Below are 16917 nucleotides of genomic sequence, written 5' to 3' on the forward strand. Positions count from 1 at the left end.
TTATATTTCATTTATGTTCTATTCTTATGCCAGCCAGCGCAGGGCTTCATATTTAGGCTACTAAAAAAAAACCCACTTGACTTAATCTGTAGAATCAACAATAATGCGACGTTAATTGCTTTGCCAGGCCACTCAGCAAGTCTGACCAATAACACTGTATCAAGGAGGCCCACAGCGCGGCAATCACGTATGCAAGCTTTGCTGTTCACGGTGCTAAAATTGTAATGCTATTATGAAGTGAGTAGGTGGAAGGGGAGCGGAGGGCCCACAGCCACTTTGGAATATCACATCACTCACCCTCGCCTGTGTGTCGGTGTGTCTGTCTCTGCGTGTGTGCGCTCGCTTCCTTTTTGCTTACAGTGTACACACGAGTGTGGGAGGCTGCCCTAGTTTTCTGATCAGTGTTTGCCCTCTCAGAGCAAAAGGGTTTAACCTGACTGATAAGCGATTGCGTACTTCCCATGTCCAAAAAACATCCTAAACTCACTGGACGATCTCCCATTTCCTTCTGCGGTCCGTGTGTTTGTGCCGTCTGTCGCTTTGCCTGCCGTCACAGTAACAGAACATTCACGTGGACAGTGAATGCGTCAGGGACTGTAGGTCTGCATCCACGTAGCTGCAGTTTGTTTAAACCCTGGTTGTCAGCTACTCTTCTCTAACAGAGAGAAGTCTACACACACACACATGGGAATATTGCTAGCTTCTGAATTGTTTCTTACATGTGTGCATATTAGCTGGAGCTAACGGTGGCTACAGTTAGCGGCTGTTATTCTGGCAATATTCTCTTGTCAGTTCTTTCATAATGCAGCTTTAACTCAATAATGATCATGCACTGCAAGGTCAAGGGTACTAGGAGTGCACATTGTGAGGAAAACCTGCAATGTGCACTAATGTGCACTGTGTCAGCTACAAGTAGTTGGATGCCACTTGTCACATAATGTAGACCTTTAATTTTGGAGGAAAGTGTTTTTTTAATTTTCTTTTCCTGAATATGTACATATTTTCACACACAGACTCACACACACACACACATTCAATATATTTGTTCCTGGCAGCATTGTATCTGTGCCTTGTAGCCGTCCAGCTCTAGCCAGTCTGCCTCCCACTCTGATAGTGCTCGACTGAGGAATGTGTCTCCACTACTACGCGTATTACATGTCTGTCTTCTTCCTCCAACTCATAGATGCGTTGGTTTGGAAATCCTGAGTGAATTTTAATGAACCACAACTAACTCTCAAACGGCGGAGTATGAATATATTGAATGGAAACTGATAAAATTGCAGTTAAAGCTGGAATCAGACTCAACCCTCACTCGCCTCGCTCATCGGCGGCCTTCACCACCTCAGATTTTTTTTAAAGTTCGTACTCGCATCTACTGATACAGGCATAGAAATCATGTCTGCCGTGCTGTATAATCTGCTCTTATCTCCCAGATAAGTGGAAGAACTGGTATGTGAAATGCCCCAAACAAACAGGATTACACTGATTTCCAGGAAAGGCGCAAGTCAGAGGTTGTGTGACCCATTTAGTAGGCGACCACGCTGCCCTTTTAATGCTGCGGCACCAACCTACTGGATCACTATAGCCATGATGTTAAGACCACTGCAGTGTCAGAGAGAAGTTTTTTTTTCGTTTACTGATGTTACATAAACCTTCTCTTTGCTTTCACCTGAGCCTCTCTCACTGATGCATCATGTGTTTTTCATTCGTGTACTGTTATTGAGTTTCCCCCCACTCTCTTTCTTTCCCTGGTAATGCTCCTCTGCAGGGAGTGGAAGCCAAGTTGTCCCTGGATGCCTTGCTGCAGATGACAGGTGCTCAGGTGAGGGATACTATGCGAAGACTAGGGTCCAGCTCAGAAGAGTGTGCCAGGCTCAGTGCTGCCCTCTCCTGTCTGAAGAGTGCAACTGAATCGGGTATGTTTTCCTCCATGAGCAAAATACATCAGGTCATGTTCTCCTTTTAGTTTTTGTACCAGATGTTTTATTCTGTGCCGTCCAGGAGGTGAGATGAGGGAAGATGGCGGCCCCTGGCTGTCTGAGCCCACGAGGAGGGACAGCGGCTCTCTACTGACTGCAGACCAGCTAACCAACCTGGGCACTCCTCTCCGCCCTCACAGTCCGTCGCCTCTCGCCCGCCCATCCACCATCCAGTCCACCCCATCCACCCCCTGCGCCACATTCCCTCATCCCCGCTCGGGGTCAGTGTCGGCGGTGCCCACGCCCGAGGCGCTGGCTTCATACCTCCACTGCGACAGCCCTCTCACAGACCCATTCCCGATGTCGGCGGCTCGGGCAGCTCGGCTCCACGGATGCACGTCCACCCCACCCATCACTCCGCCCTCAAAGAGGCGACACCGACTGAAGCCCCCCTGCACCCCTCCGCCTCCGTCCCGCAAAGTGTTGCATCTGCTGCCCAACATCACTCTGACGCGCAGCAAAAGCCACGAGTCCCAGCTGGGCAACCGCATCGAGGACCCGCCCACCAACAAGTAGGTGTTCAGGAGGCTGTTACAGAACTCACCTCCTCATCTCATCTGGTCTTTAACTCGACTATGCAGACTGAGTTATCCATTACAGCCAGCTTGAATGTCTCAGTCTGTATTAACCCTTCAGTTCCTTTGTTCTAATGACTAACACACACATCCTGCTTAGATCTAAACTTAACTTTCTTGTTTAACAGATTATTCCTGTGCTGCCACTTATCACTAGTAGATGAGGGGATTCCATCAATTCTCAGTGACGTACAGAACATTTGTTTAACAGTTTGCCAGTCACACTGATTCAGGATTTCACTGACACACAGAAATTGAATTGACAAGGGATCATCAATTGCACATCAAACTGGCAAAACATGATGTAGTTTTTTTGAGGGCTGCAACCAATTATTATTTTCATGTTCCAGACGCTGGAACCAGCAAATGTTTGACATTTTTGCTTGAAAAGTGACTTAATACAATCAATCAAATTTAGATGAATTTATCAAAAACGGCAACAAATATTCTCTTAAATTGATTGACAAATCATTCTGGTTCTTTCTGGTTCATACTTCAGCTTTTTGCTTTTGGCTAGTCAGAGTTACAAAGACAACTTCATAAGTTGTGTTATTCACAACTGTATACATGATCAATTGTATCACCTATAAATCACAGAGATGAATAATCATCTGTTCAAGGCCAAACTGTCCTATGAGCACAGTGAAACTGGGACAGCTAAAGGTGCAATATGCAACAATAGCCCACCTCTCAGATTCATACTCCAAACAAATACGGTGCAGCATTTAAATGGATTAACTGCTAACTGCAGCTGTCATAGCTCATTAGCTCAGTTAGCAGTTAGTGGTATGGACTGCTGAATCAGAGTGGTATTAGGAGACAGGATGGGTCAGCATGCTTAACTTCAGCAGACAAAATATCTTTCACATAACGTCTTATTTCCTCACGTTCTGTTGATAATTGTAGTTGATGTTTTTCTTACATAAATAAAATGTCTACACACACACAGGTTTTCCTGAAATCCCAACAAATATCAGTAGTGGGTGCTGTAGCCTCTCTAAAAAGAAGCATAATCACGGTGGTGTAACAGTCAGTGTGTTGCTGCTGTAGCCTCGTTCCTCTCATCACCTGCTGATGAGAGCAGTCGCCGGTGCAGTTTTCAGGACAGAAGCCGAGCTTTTTTTTTCTTTTTTTCCCTCACATGCGTTCTCTCTCCCTCTTTCACATCCTGTTGGTCCTTTGCTCTGACTGTGCGTGTGTCTGTGTGTGTGTGTGACGAGCTAATCCCCGCACAGATTCCCAGAGATTATGACTCATGTCAAAACAGGAAGTATTTCCTAGGACTAATGCTCAGAGGTGGCTAGACACACAATCTCTCTCTCTCTCTCTCTCTCTCTCCCCCCATATCTCCCCCCTCTCTCTCTCTCTATTGTGATTGGATGCACATACACAAACAAGCCACATGTTTATCCATAATATCCTGTCTGTTTATGGAAAGCTTTACTGGGGGGTGGCATAGGCAGAAGTAAATAAGGCTGACATGGATCCAGTGCATCTAACACACACACAGACACACACAACCAGACGACCCTGCTAGTTTGTCTTGGTATTTGTACAACACTGTACAGTAAAACAGGTCAGAGCTCTCATAGCTGGTTGAACAGAACACGAGAGTCAACACATGGATTAATTTTCTAGCTGGGATTGCTCACGTGCGTATGTGCATGTGTGCGTACAAACCAGAGAACTGGCACCGCTCGCTCCTTGTGACATCAGTTTGGGTGTTAAGGATGTCACCCTGGCGATCCCGTGCCAACGCTATTTACGTACTCCCAACGTGCGTCTCTCTCTCTCTCTCTCTCTCTCTAACACCCTGACATAACTTGCCCCAATGCAGTTTGGTGTTCGAGCCGACCCGCTTGCAAAACCCAGTCTTAGCTTTTGCCCTGAGCCCATCTGCTTTTCCCTCCTCTGCAGGTGTGTTAAAAAGAATAAGTTGCTCCTGAATATGCAAGTCAACGGGAATGGATGTGAGGACTCGCCTTCCCGTTACCCTGTCATGCCTGCGCGCACCCCTGGAGTCGCCCCAGCTGCCACCACAGCATCTTACACCCTGCCTGGCACGCCCACCCTGCTGGAAGAGCACAGCACCATCAAGAGTGAGTTTTTTTTTTTTTGTTTTTTTTTTTTTTATAGCTGATTTAGTGAATATGAGTGTTAGACAACTTGTAAAACAGTCAGTTATTCAATATGATCTGTCAAAAAAAAGGGGGATTTCTAGACTGATGCAGCAGTTTGTTTGTAGAAATTGGTGTTTATTTCATATGTATTTATGTGCAAGCTTGTGTGTTTGTGTTTGCGCTCGACTGTGACGGTAACATCGCCAAAATCCTTTCACTGTAAGGGGATCACATCCCAAATGTGGTTCCACCGTGTTCTAGTGACAACATCCAAACTGTTAAATCCTCAGTTCTTTATGTGATTAACCACCTAATGAGATATCAGTCTCCTCGTGCCATATCCCAATGATCTTTTTCTCCTTGGCTTCCCTTTCTTCTGTCTCTCTCTCTCTCTCTCTGTCTCTTCCCTGGCCAGATAACGTAGCAGTGCATCGCAACTCCCCGCAAGCAGTGAGGAGGGACATAGGCCTGGCAGTCACACACAGGTAGATCTTTGTTTCACTCACAACATGTTCTGTCCAGTTTTATAATAATGCAAACAAGCTAGATGTGTTGGTAATGAAATGTGACACGTATCTGTAATAATAATGGTAACAACTTAAAGGTGCAACATGTAAAAATTTTGGTTGAAGGAGTTCTCGACATTATGACTTCTGTATTGTCTTTGAGAGCATGTTTAGCGTGCTAGCTAGCTAACTAGCCCCAGCATACCCCAGTCCAACACTTCCCTGGTGCTCCAAGTCCCAGTCTAGTTAGCTAACTGAGCTAACAGCAGCCACAGTTAGCAGCAGAAAGCAGTTACCCTATTTGTTTTGAGTATCAAGTGAATTCTTGCATATTGCTCCTTTTTAAGAGTGATGTAGTACTGTGTTTGTGATGCCGTTTCTTGGGTTCATGAAGGTTTTCCACCAAGTCCTGGCTGTCCCAGACGTGTCAGGTGTGCCAGAAGAACATGATGTTTGGGGTGAAGTGCAAACACTGTCGGTGAGTTGGGCGCTTTTTATGTAAAAGAGTGTGTCTCTCACTTCGTTGACTGAAACGGGAGAAAGCCTTAACAGTGATCAGTCTTGGCCTGATATGCGGCTGCTGTTTCTGTGCAGGTTAAAGTGCCACAACAAATGCACAAAGGAAGCCCCATCCTGCAGAATCTCCTTTCTACCAAGTAAGCTTTGTTTTAATCCTCTGGCTGCGGCTGATGGACACACGCTGCACGTTTGCATATTCATTGTGACATTTTACTATTTTCCCTCCTAGTCGCCAAAATTCGGAGGACCGAGTCTGTTCCGTCCGATATAAACAACCCTGTGGACCGGCCGGCAGAAGCACCACAGTTTGGCACACTACCGAAGGCCATTACGAAAAAGGTAAAGGTGCATTACAACACCTAGTATCACTTTAATGTTGCACTTTAAACAGTTGTGAGTTGTTACATCTTGATATAAACTGTGTAAATCCATAAAGTGTAGAGTTCACTTTAAGTGTTTGTATATATGAAAATTAAGACCACATTTGTCATAATCCTCCATTGGTTCCTGTTGCACAGATGACCTCTTGCTGATCCTCTTGTGGAACAGACAAATAATAATTCTGCGACTGATTTATCCGTCAGATTTCAGTCTTTGTACCGTCTGGTCTTTCCGGTCAAACAGTCATAAAACTATTGACGTTCTCCCGATTTCATGCCATCAAACAATCCTTTTTTTTCTGCTAAAACATAATCCAGCAGTTTTCCCATGTTGCTGCTACAATGTGAAATGAAACTAACACAAAGTGCAGAATCAGCGGGAGTCATCTTGAATATATTTGCAATGTGACTGTTATCGATGAATACTGACCTGTGCTTGCTTGCTTGCATCCATCCCGCACCACCAGGATCACCCTCCAGTGCTAAACCAGCTGGACTCCAGCAGCAATCCGTCCTCCACCACCTCGTCCACGCCTTCCTCCCCCGCACCCTTCCAGCAGAGCAACCCCCCCAGCGCCACTCCGCCACCCAACCCCTCGCCCAAAGGCCATCGGGACAGCCGCTTCAACTTCCCAGGTAAGAGGAAACGCACCAGGTGGAAATACACCAGAAACCAGACCCATGTACAAATACAGATTCTGTTCCCTGGATCACTTTTTGAGTGGCTCGCTCCACAAACACTCTTCTCTTCCCCTCCTCGCTCCGTATACGACATTAACACTGAACAATAACTGTGCTTTTGTTTTTTTTTAACAACAAAGCTTCTCTAACCTGACGTCTCTCTCCCCTGCCATCCTTGTCGGTCTTTCTCCTCTTTCTGTTTTTTTTCTAATCACAAAAGCTGCCTGTTACTTTCAGCATAGACAGCAGTTTATCTTCCCCGGTGAGTTGACGGTTGCAAAGCGTCGCGCCGCATTGTTCTTCTCCCACTTTAGTAAACCTTCGATTCACTGCCGCACTCTCTGTCATCTGCATGTTTGCTTTTAGGGCTGGGGCAGTTAACTGTAGTTCTGTCTCACTGTGTGCCAGCGTAAGGATTGCATGTTGACAGTAAAAAAAAAAATAAAAAAAAAAAACAGGCTTTTGACACCATCTGGTGGTGGTAGTGTGAAATTGCATGAGCAGTCTTGTGTATGTGTTTTGGGCTGCGAGGGGTTCATGAAGGGAGGAAATACAGGAAAATTTTGATTTTTGTTCCCATCATTCCTCCAAAAACCACCTTCTTTTTTCCCTACAGATGTTTCCAGTCCTGCACATTTGCACCCGGATGTCCTCCAAGACACTGTGTAAGACATTCATTAAAAAAAAAAAATATTGAATATTAATTATGTAGTTTTTCCTGGTGTTTACCCCTCTGACATCAGTTCTCTGTATCGCAGCACTGAGATAGAGCAGACGGACGACATACATGCTGAGCTGGTTGAGGATGAAGATGAAGAGGTAATGTTTTCAACATACAAGATACAATTAATATGTATTTTTTCAAACAAACTTGTATAATTAAATGTAGTTTGTAGTCACTTTAGGCCAATCAGAAATTATACAAATGGATAAATCATGAAAATAAAACTGGTGGTGCGACCACAGAGACGCTAAAAGTGATTGATAATGATTCAACCTGAACTTTTCCCAGTTCAATACTTATATTAAGACATTCTTTTGTATTACTAGTTTTTGGAAAGTATATGTTCATGTATGACAATGATGCTTGTCTAGGTAAAATGCACAAATATGCATTTATTCTTGAACAAAAATCTGTGCATTGGATCCAGAAATCAGAACAGAGATGTCATTTGTATCACAGTTTCAGTATTACCCAGATCACTCGGACTAGAGGATAAGAAACATCACATTTACAGCTGCAGTCACAATTACCAAGACTTATATCACAGTTTCATAATACTGCACAGTAACCTTAAGTTATACTCTTAAAACAATTGAATATAAAGTTTGATAATAATGTGTCTCAGACCGGACCCCCTACACAGAAAAATTAGAAAATTAGAAAAAATGAGAAAGAAAATGGAAGAAAAATGTTGAGTGAATCGTGTTTTCAGTTTCTTGAAGACGTTTCACCTCTTAACTCGGTACAGCATAGTAAGTGGGTGATAAGCTGCAACACTGAGTTCTCTCCACAAACAGCTTAACTACCATTCACACCTGGTCTCACCGAGCCTTAGCAACCCCCATCAAGGCCGGTTTGACCAATAAGTGGCCCTAACGACTCTGAAACTCAGAGCTCACACGTGTCCTTAGCGTCTCTGTAAGAACACTCCCACACAGAGTTTAAAACCCGGCCAAGTCTGTCCAGTTAGATTTCTTGCTCTTCAAGAAACTGAAACAAGTCCAGTCGCCTGCGCTACAGCATTTAGATTTAAAATGACCTGGATGACTGAGAACCTTCATCAACAAACCCCCTCAGTTAGAAGTGAGCAGTTTAGTTCATGTCAGTGCAGCTGAAGTGGAGATTTCTGACTGAGAGTTTTAAGATAATGGATGTTTCTTTAACTAACAGATGTCACATGAAACTGAAACAGGATTTGGTAAATCTGAATTAAAAGAAACACCTAAATGTGTATTTTTATTTCCACCAGCTCTAAAACAACCCTTGTTATTGAAACCCCAAATCTCAAAACTGATCAGTGCATGAAAAATTGTGTTTTTACCTTTAGTGTCTCCCCTAAAATTACATTTTTACTGTCAGTATAATGAGGTTGTTTAGAGTCATATTTCTAAAAATGTATCCCGCATCACATTCTGTTCAATTTGTGGAAACTGATATTTCCATCCATCACAGGAAAACACAGAGATGTCAAAAACAATAAAAATGAGTGGATGCATCCGTCCCAGCGCCCAGCAGGATCTGAGTAATAATGAGCGTAAACAACCTCTGGAAGGAAGCACTAGACCTGTGACACAGGAATGCAGATGGCCTGCTAACCTGAGACAAAAGATGAAAACGGTGGCGGAGAAAACACGACGATAGTTACGGCACCAAAAATGAGTTTTGAAAATCGTCTGTCAAAACGGGGTGACGTGGGTCAAACTAATTTCTCTGGAAACCGTGTTGGACTTTGAAGATTGAAAGGGCAGAAGATCTGTTCGATTAATTCAGTTACAGCAGGTCACTTTTTAAAAGGAGGAATGTAACATGATTATATCAGTTTTTCACAATATCAGGTATCTTGTTAGTAATTTCAGCGAGACGCTCCCTCCTCTGACAGTTTTTTTTTTTTATTGGAACCCACTTGACTTGTTTTGCCAGTGATGTTATTAATTTATCCCGGAGAGTCTTGCTGACATGAAAATATCACTACAATTTACAAATGAGACAGCAACACAAAGCTGGAGACACAGTAAAAATAAAACCTTCAGGTCCCATGCTGGCTCACGTTTACAGATGCTGTTGAAGAACATTGTGCAGACTCGTTTCCTTTCGCTTATGTGCTGTTGATTAACGAAGCCGTGCTCTTGCAGGAAGGCGAGGAGGAAATTGAGGTCGAGGATGAAGACCCCGAAGCGGAGGAGGAGAACGAAGACGATGAGGAGGAGAACGATGATGAAGGGGAAGAAGACGACGACGACGATGACGACGGGGAGGACATGAGGATGAACGTGGGCTCGGACGGAGAGGTCGACGAGCTGGACGACCTGCCCAGCTCTCGAGGAAACCAATGGAAGGGCCCCATTTCCCGCAAGGCGAGCCAGACCAGCGTCTACCTGCAGGAGTGGGACATCCCGTTTGAGCAGCTGGACCTCGGGGAGCTCATAGGAAAGGTTAGCAATCGGACCTAGATGTTTAAAAACACATGTATTATGTCCCAAAATGGCCCTTTTTTAACTGAAGCTGACGTTTGTTCAGGGCCGCTGGGGCAAAGTGCACAAGGGCCGGTGGCACGGCGAGGTGGCCATCCGACTCCTCGAGATCGACGGGAACAATCAGGACCACCTGAAGCTCTTCAAAAAGGAAGTGATGAACTACAGACAGACCAGGCACGAGAATGTGGTCCTCTTCATGGGGGCCTGCATGGCTCCACCCCACCTCGCCATCATCACCAGGTGAGAATATCAAACGCATCTCGAAAAATGGTTTTAAACCCAAAATCCATGTTTTTAATCTCCAATTATATTTTTTTCTTCTCTCTCCCTGCAGTTTCTGTAAAGGGAGGACGCTGTATTCAGTTGTTAGAGACACTAAAAACACTTTGGATATTAATAAGACGAGACAAATCGCTCAGGAGATTGTGAAGGTAATTTTTTTTTCCTTTTGTGAACAGGAGCAGCTTAAACCTCAACATCCCTGTCTGATATAACAACAACACTTCACGGACCATCTCTGTTTGTTTTTTCCGACACAGGGAATGGGCTACCTGCACGCTAAAGGCATTGTCCACAAAGACTTGAAGTCGAAGAACGTTTTCCACGACACCAATAAAGTCGTGATCACAGACTTCGGGCTGTTTGGGATCTCTGGAGTTGTTCAGGAAGGGAGGTAAGAAACGCCACTCAAGAGGCCTTCAAAACACAAACCTCAGCTTGGAGTGCTGTTCACACTGCACTGCTATTACCTGGAGAGGTCCGGTGATTTGTAATAATTGCTGAGGTCCACAGCGGCTTCAGTCCTGCAGGCATCTCCCCCTGTCAGCCAGTGTTCTGTGACTGAAGTCTACCTCTCTGTTTCATGTCTTACTGAAACATGTGTACCCCCCCCCTTTTTTTTTCTTTTTTTTTTCCTCAGGCGCGAGAACAAACTGAAACTTCCACACGGCTGGATTTGTTATCTGGCGCCAGAGATTGTGCGCAGGATGAGCCCAGGTAACAACGAGGACCGCCTCCCCTTCTCCACCTCAGCAGACGTGTACGCCTTTGGGTAAGTCCTGCACACTGACGCATCGTAGAGTACTGTGTAAGAAAGGTCCCAGGTTTGTGGAAAGAGAGATTTCCTCAAATGAGCCGGACTTCGCAATATGCATTCAGTTTCGACAGTGCAGAATCGCACGTTTCAGATATTCTTTATTGATGAGAGGAGAGTTCACTCAAAAAGAAAAAACTGAGCGGAAAAAACTGCCAAAGATCCTTGATGAATTTTTTTGGGAAGATGGTTTACTGACTAAACTTTGTAACATCTATCTTTTGCCATTTATTGTTGAATCACTGAAGGTTTTTGAACTCTGGACTCTTTATTTTTTTATGTATATTATTTGATCTTGTTTTTGCCTTAATCTGCAAAAAGCATCCAGGACAAACATCTGTTGTTGTAAGATTTCCCCTTTTTAAAGAAGAATGAGAAAATGCAAATGACAGCTGTTGGGGCATAACAGTCGACGTCTAACAATAGCAAAGATGTCGGTGCAGAATTTTTCTGTTGTCGAATCAAACCCCTAATCACAAACTATACAGTCGCCACTCTCAGAAATTACTGGTTGACAATCAGGCTCAATCAGTCAGTGTGTTCATGTTTGCAAAGACACTGGCAGAGCTGATTCAAAGACCTACTGCTGTGTTACAATGAGAGAAAAAGAACTTACTTTACCATTTGACATAATAATCCTACTTTTGTCCCCCCCTCCCCTCTTTTTCAGCACCATTTGGTATGAACTTCAAGCTAGGGACTGGCCAATCACCAACCAGCCTGTGGAAGCTACCATCTGGCAGGTGGGGAGCGGAGAGGGCATAAAGAAGGTCTTGACGGAGATCAGCCTCGGCAAGGAGGTCACTGTGAGTTGAGACAAAAGCACAAATGTGTCTGTGCATGTTCATTCTGCAAGTGATCAAGCGTTGATTTAATGGTGCAGAGATATCATGAGCTCCAGTGCTCCGCTTAGACGAGTACATTGACTGAAGGTTGGTGTGTGTTCTCAGGAGATCCTCTCTGCCTGCTGGGCGTACGACCTGAGAGAGAGGCCGACCTTCACCCAGCTGGCCGACATGCTGGAGAAGCTGCCCAAACTGAACCGCAGGCTGTCTCACCCCGGACACTTCTGGAAGTCTGCAGAGTAGGTATCCAGACAGGGACGGACCATGTGAAGACACTGGATATGTGAAAAACACAAAGAAAAAGCTGCCGTAGTTTTACTGTGGGTTTTCTGGCTCCCTGTGGTACAAGGGCTCGTAGTTTTCAGAGTATTCCGGAGGGTTAAAGAGTCTTATTTATAGTTGAGATTGATAAATGGATATTTGTTTGTTATATTTTTGAAAATAAGTTAAACAGGTTTTGAATTCATTCATTTTTTTTTTTCCTTTTTATCATCGCACATGATCCCAAATACATTCTGTCACTGCAGCGGCTCAGCTCCTCTCGTGAAATGTGAACTTTGTTGTTTTAGATGTCTGAATGTGAATTGTAAAGTTTTAATTTATTAACTGTCAAAAAAACAATCCTGACTGGTTGTTGGACAGAAATGGTGCATTTTTTAAACATTTTTTTGCATACTTGTCGCTGTCATCACAGAATATAAAGGACATTGTGAGCGACATCACATGCTGCCGCACAGTTTGATTGGATTGAACACGGCAGGCAGGACAAGTTAAACAGACTAATGAGACAGATGTGCACTCATGTACAGTTTGAAATGGAGTTGTATTCATTTCTGTCAAACAACAGTAATTTTGCCACTAACTGTGTGATCACATTAAAAATCATTCCTTTGTTCACGCCGACATCGAGGAGTAGATACGAGACATTTTACAACATTCCATCTTAAATTTTAGAGTCACTAAGTGTGAAACAAGTCCGATTTTAAAGGAGACCTATTATGCTTTTTTGTTTTTTTTTCCATTCCTTCAGTGTGTTGTATTGGTGTGGGTGCTTGTAAAACATCTTAATAGTTAAAAAGTGAATGGGAGTTCCCTTCTCCCACAGAAAACACTGATCCTGAAACGCCTCATCAGCAATCGCACTCATGACATCACTGCGTCACTGTGTCATATATTTCCATAATATATGTCTATATTCATGGTAGAAAGTGAAGGGAACTGGAAGATGAAAACACAACAGAGCCTACCGGAGACACACGGCAAGCGGTTTTGTCTCAGGCATTCGTGAGCTGGCCAATCAGAACAGACTGTGTATTCTGAAGTGGGGCCTTTTTTAAAGAGACAGGAGTGTTTCAGACAGCGACACTGTCGTGGCACTACAGACACTAGAAAACTAGAAAAAAATCATTTTTAAGCGCTGAATTATGAGCCTAGAAATCAGCATAATATGTCTCCTGTTGAATACATACAAAAAAACGTAGAGTCTTTAGAATTTCTGGACCTAAAAAGTCACAACAAGAGTATAAGTCCCCCCCAAAAAAACGCATTTAAAATCAAACCTCACATGTCATCTCATCGGTCTGTGGTAATCCTTCATCTTCTTTTCACACCCAGATCAGCTTTTTTCCACTTCCTGCTGCCACACAGCATCGCTATGTTTTAATTTCATGACCTCATCGCAGCTTTGCTCTCACGCCACGTGTTTCCCCACTTTTTTTTTAAACTCCTCATTCATGATTTGCTTTTTTCCACAAAGTTCTGTCGCGTCTGCTCCGAGACCCCACACGATCAATCTCTCGTGGTTAAAAATCCAGTTCTTGTTTAGATGGATGATAAAAAGAAATGGAAGCATGCTTTTCTTCAAAAGAGAAACATTTTGCACCAGGTCTGCTTGGTCATAAAATGATTAAAAAAAAACAGATCTTAAAACAATGATTCGATTGAACTCGCACGTTTGCAAGCGAATGTCCTTTTAACTGATCTAAGTGTGTGTGATATGCTGCTGCTTTTCTTCACTGTTACTCTCACTAACCGTCTAACGTTTGTGTTTTTCCTTTGCTCTCTTTTTTCCTTTTTTCTCTCTCTTTTTTTTTTTCTCTCTAATCTAGGTTGTAGCAGTCGCTCTGAAAACATAAGCAATGCAAAACAAAGCCTGGGTCTGCCTTGCATGCTCCTGTATCCTTAACTCTTACAGGATTGATCAAAGCATTGCCGCTGCCTGAAACAGACACTGCTTCCACTAATCCACAGTCTGATCTTCCATGTCTAACCGTTTTCTTGTCGGAAGGGAGGGGGGTGGGTGGAAGAGAGGGACCGGTGGAGCGAGGCGAGGAGGGGGGGGGGAGACGGCGCACCTGTCGTCCTCCACGCTCTCCCCCTCCCTCTCGTCTCATATCTTTGCCTTCCTCTTGGTTCTGTTCCGTAACGTCTTACGAGGGGGGAGACTCTGCGGAGGCTTGCGAAAATAACCGGCTTGTGCTGAGACCGACCGGCGTGCTGTGGTCTGTGCCCGCCGACGGCTGTTCCCCCGTCCTCCATCCCCCCCGCCACCCCCGTTCACCTTCTCTGTGCTGCTGTACCGTGGTCGCTCTCGCCCGGGCTCCTACCACTCTTTCCCTCAAAAAAAACACACACACAAAGAAACACACACTGCTGGACATAAAAATGGACCCTTACGACTAAATCGGACCACTTCATTTATCTATGTTCGCCCCCGAGGGGTTGACACACGTCTGACAGGCTGCTTGAGTGATGTTCTCGACACCACCTGCCCTCCTCTCCTCTCCTCTCCTCTCCTCTCCTCTCCTCTCCTCTCCTCTCCTCTCCTCCCTCGCTCCTCTCTCAGTTTTTAATGTTCGTGCGACGGCGTGTGCTGAGATGGTCACCAGCCCATGTCTCCACACAATATGCACTTTGTCAACAACGGAGGGGGGAGAAAATAATCATGAACTCTTTTTTCTTTTATTATTATGATTATTTTTTTGTTGATGTTGTTTAGTTTGGTTTTTTTGAATAGTCATATTTGCAGTGTTTTTTATATATATATATATTTTTTTCTCTTTGGGAGGCTTGGACAGTGTGAAGTGCTCACTTTGTGTGTTGTCTTTGTTGGAGTGTAACCCGGTAAATTCACTGTTTCATTGGATCGCATTTGGAAAAACAGGGCACTGATGAAGACCTTCTGTATGGGGGTAGAAATAAAAAAAAAAAGAAAAAGAAACAGGCGGAAATATTCCCCTCATCGTTCAACAATCTGCGTGGGAATTGGAATGATGCTGGCTGTTTATGAGTCAAGATTTTTTAATTATTTTTTTTAAATAGCAATGTCCATCCATTGAAGTGTAAAGTGCACCTTATAAAGAATACGAGTTGTTAAGAAAGATCCTCCTCTCGAGAAGCGATTTCAATTCTCTGCGCAGAAAAGAAAAAGAGAGGAAAAAAAAAAAACAGAAATCAGGAACCTGGCGCAAAAGTGTCCTATATCTTCCTAAAACATTACCTCTTGTGCGCGCTTGTGTATACTGTTTGTGATTGCTGGCTTCAGTTGGCGTGCTTGTATTTATGTGTTTGTGTGTGTGCGTGCGTGTGTGTGTGTGTGTTGGGGTGCACGTGCGACTGAGTTGAGCGTCCTGTGTTGGAACACGTGGGGTCGTTTTTTTCTCGTGAAAAAGACTGCAGTTAAATGTCGTGTTGCAAAAATCCAATGGTATGTAATGTACATACATTATTTAATGTATAGCAAATGAAACCCGATTCTTCTAATATTTGTACAAACGTTTTATATGTAAGAAAAAAAAACAAAAAATACATCACGACATTTTTTGAATAGGTACTGCTATGGCTATTACAGATGTATATATATTTATATTTTTTTCATGTATAAAAAGACTGTAAAAACAAAACAAAAAATAGCTGTACAATTTTTTTAGAATGGGCCAATACATGTTTTTTTATGTTATTGTAAAAATTCATATTTTTGTATTGCATGTGAACTACCATTCTGTACACGCAGTTTTTGTTTTCATCCATGGAAGACAATAAAATGAGGCTTGTCATGTAACAATAACGTGGGCGCTCTTATTTCCCTGTTGTGCTGCAGCGGCGGCTGCGGCGGCCTTCCTGGCAGTAGAAGACTATGAATGATTTAGTTTTTTTTTCTTGTCTCATTTTCCAATACAGGCTTAGACGGTGCATTCCAGTTCCAGATGTTGGATTTGTGAATATGTGCACTGGCTGCATGAGTTGTACAAAGAAAAAACAAAACAAACAAAAAAATTGTGGCAGATGAAAAGAAGCAGGACTCTCGCGCTGCAAAAGAGAAAATGCAGACGAGCATAAGAGATGTTAAAAATGCCCTAAGAAATTCAACTTTACTCAACTTAGGGTTTTAATTGGTCCACTTTCACAGTGAGTACTGTAGGTGGTAATTACCAAGCAAGATATATGAAGTTTCTTAGAACTGACCTCCCCATGACAACAATAATTACCTCAAAACTGATTTAAAAATTACCCCCAATGTTATTTAATATCATTCTGCTGTTTCTAACAAGCAGCCAATTAAGTAGCTGATAGTTTCTTTAGTGGATTTCCAGGAAACTTCCAACTGGTTTGCTGCTGATCGTATCATTTTTTAAATTCCCAGCTAATTTCTGTCTTGACTTCCTCTCAGCAGGCCACTAAGGCCCTCGTCCACGCGTTCACGGGCGCTTCTTAAAATGGCCTTTCATACATGTAAACGCCGATCAGGGCGTCCAGAACTGATCTTGTTAGAAAACTCCAGCCAGGGTGAAGAAATTTCGAAACTCACTTTTCACCGACCTGCAGAATGTGTTATGGTATCGTAGTATTTGAGAGACAGTGTAAATCTGCCTGCTCAGTGTACACGAATGACAATGGGATTATGCGTTTACTGACCATGAAATTCGCAGACCTGTAAAATATTTATCAGTCAAACATGTTATAATGAGATAGATGAGAGGCATATAGATTCTACGTTTTAATAATAATGGTAATACAGTTTA

General features: G+C 43.5%; 2 protein-coding genes across 5 annotated transcripts in view; one reads left to right on the forward strand and one right to left on the reverse strand.

The window, feature by feature from the left end:
* The window catches only part of LOC119031483 (gap junction delta-2 protein-like), a 49420-nt gene extending 42803 nt beyond the window's left edge, over positions 1–6617 (reverse strand). Inside the window, exon 1 of the mRNA XM_037119993.1 lies at positions 6510–6617. The gene's annotated coding sequence lies outside the window, so the exon portion shown is untranslated. The remainder of the gene's footprint in view (positions 1–6509) is intronic.
* The window catches only part of ksr1a (kinase suppressor of ras 1a), a 30927-nt gene extending 14965 nt beyond the window's left edge, over positions 1–15962 (forward strand). For 2 of the 4 annotated variants that reach the window (XM_037119985.1, XM_037119988.1), the window contains exons 3-21: positions 1769–1916; positions 2002–2491; positions 4472–4653; positions 5090–5159; positions 5575–5658; positions 5775–5836; positions 5929–6038; positions 6547–6715; positions 6981–7022; positions 7377–7425; positions 7519–7579; positions 9617–9916; positions 10002–10198; positions 10293–10389; positions 10498–10631; positions 10878–11009; positions 11722–11857; positions 12002–12135; positions 14005–15962. In XM_037119985.1, the coding sequence (XP_036975880.1) occupies positions 1769–1916; positions 2002–2491; positions 4472–4653; positions 5090–5159; positions 5575–5658; positions 5775–5836; positions 5929–6038; positions 6547–6715; positions 6981–7022; positions 7377–7425; positions 7519–7579; positions 9617–9916; positions 10002–10198; positions 10293–10389; positions 10498–10631; positions 10878–11009; positions 11722–11857; positions 12002–12135; positions 14005–14011 (2604 nt within the window). In that variant the 3' untranslated portion in view covers positions 14012–15962. Of the gene's footprint in view, positions 1–1768; positions 1917–2001; positions 2492–4471; positions 4654–5089; positions 5160–5574; positions 5659–5774; positions 5837–5928; positions 6039–6546; positions 6716–6980; positions 7023–7376; positions 7426–7518; positions 7580–9616; positions 9917–10001; positions 10199–10292; positions 10390–10497; positions 10632–10877; positions 11010–11721; positions 11858–12001 lie in introns of all 4 variants that reach the window. The other 2 variants (XM_037119986.1, XM_037119987.1) reach the window with 2 other exon arrangements.
* The last annotated feature ends 955 nt before the right edge of the window (positions 15963–16917 follow it).

The sequence above is a fragment of the Acanthopagrus latus genome, chromosome 13 (assembly GCF_904848185.1).
Source record: "Acanthopagrus latus isolate v.2019 chromosome 13, fAcaLat1.1, whole genome shotgun sequence".
Taxonomy (NCBI): Eukaryota; Metazoa; Chordata; class Actinopteri; order Spariformes; family Sparidae; genus Acanthopagrus; species Acanthopagrus latus.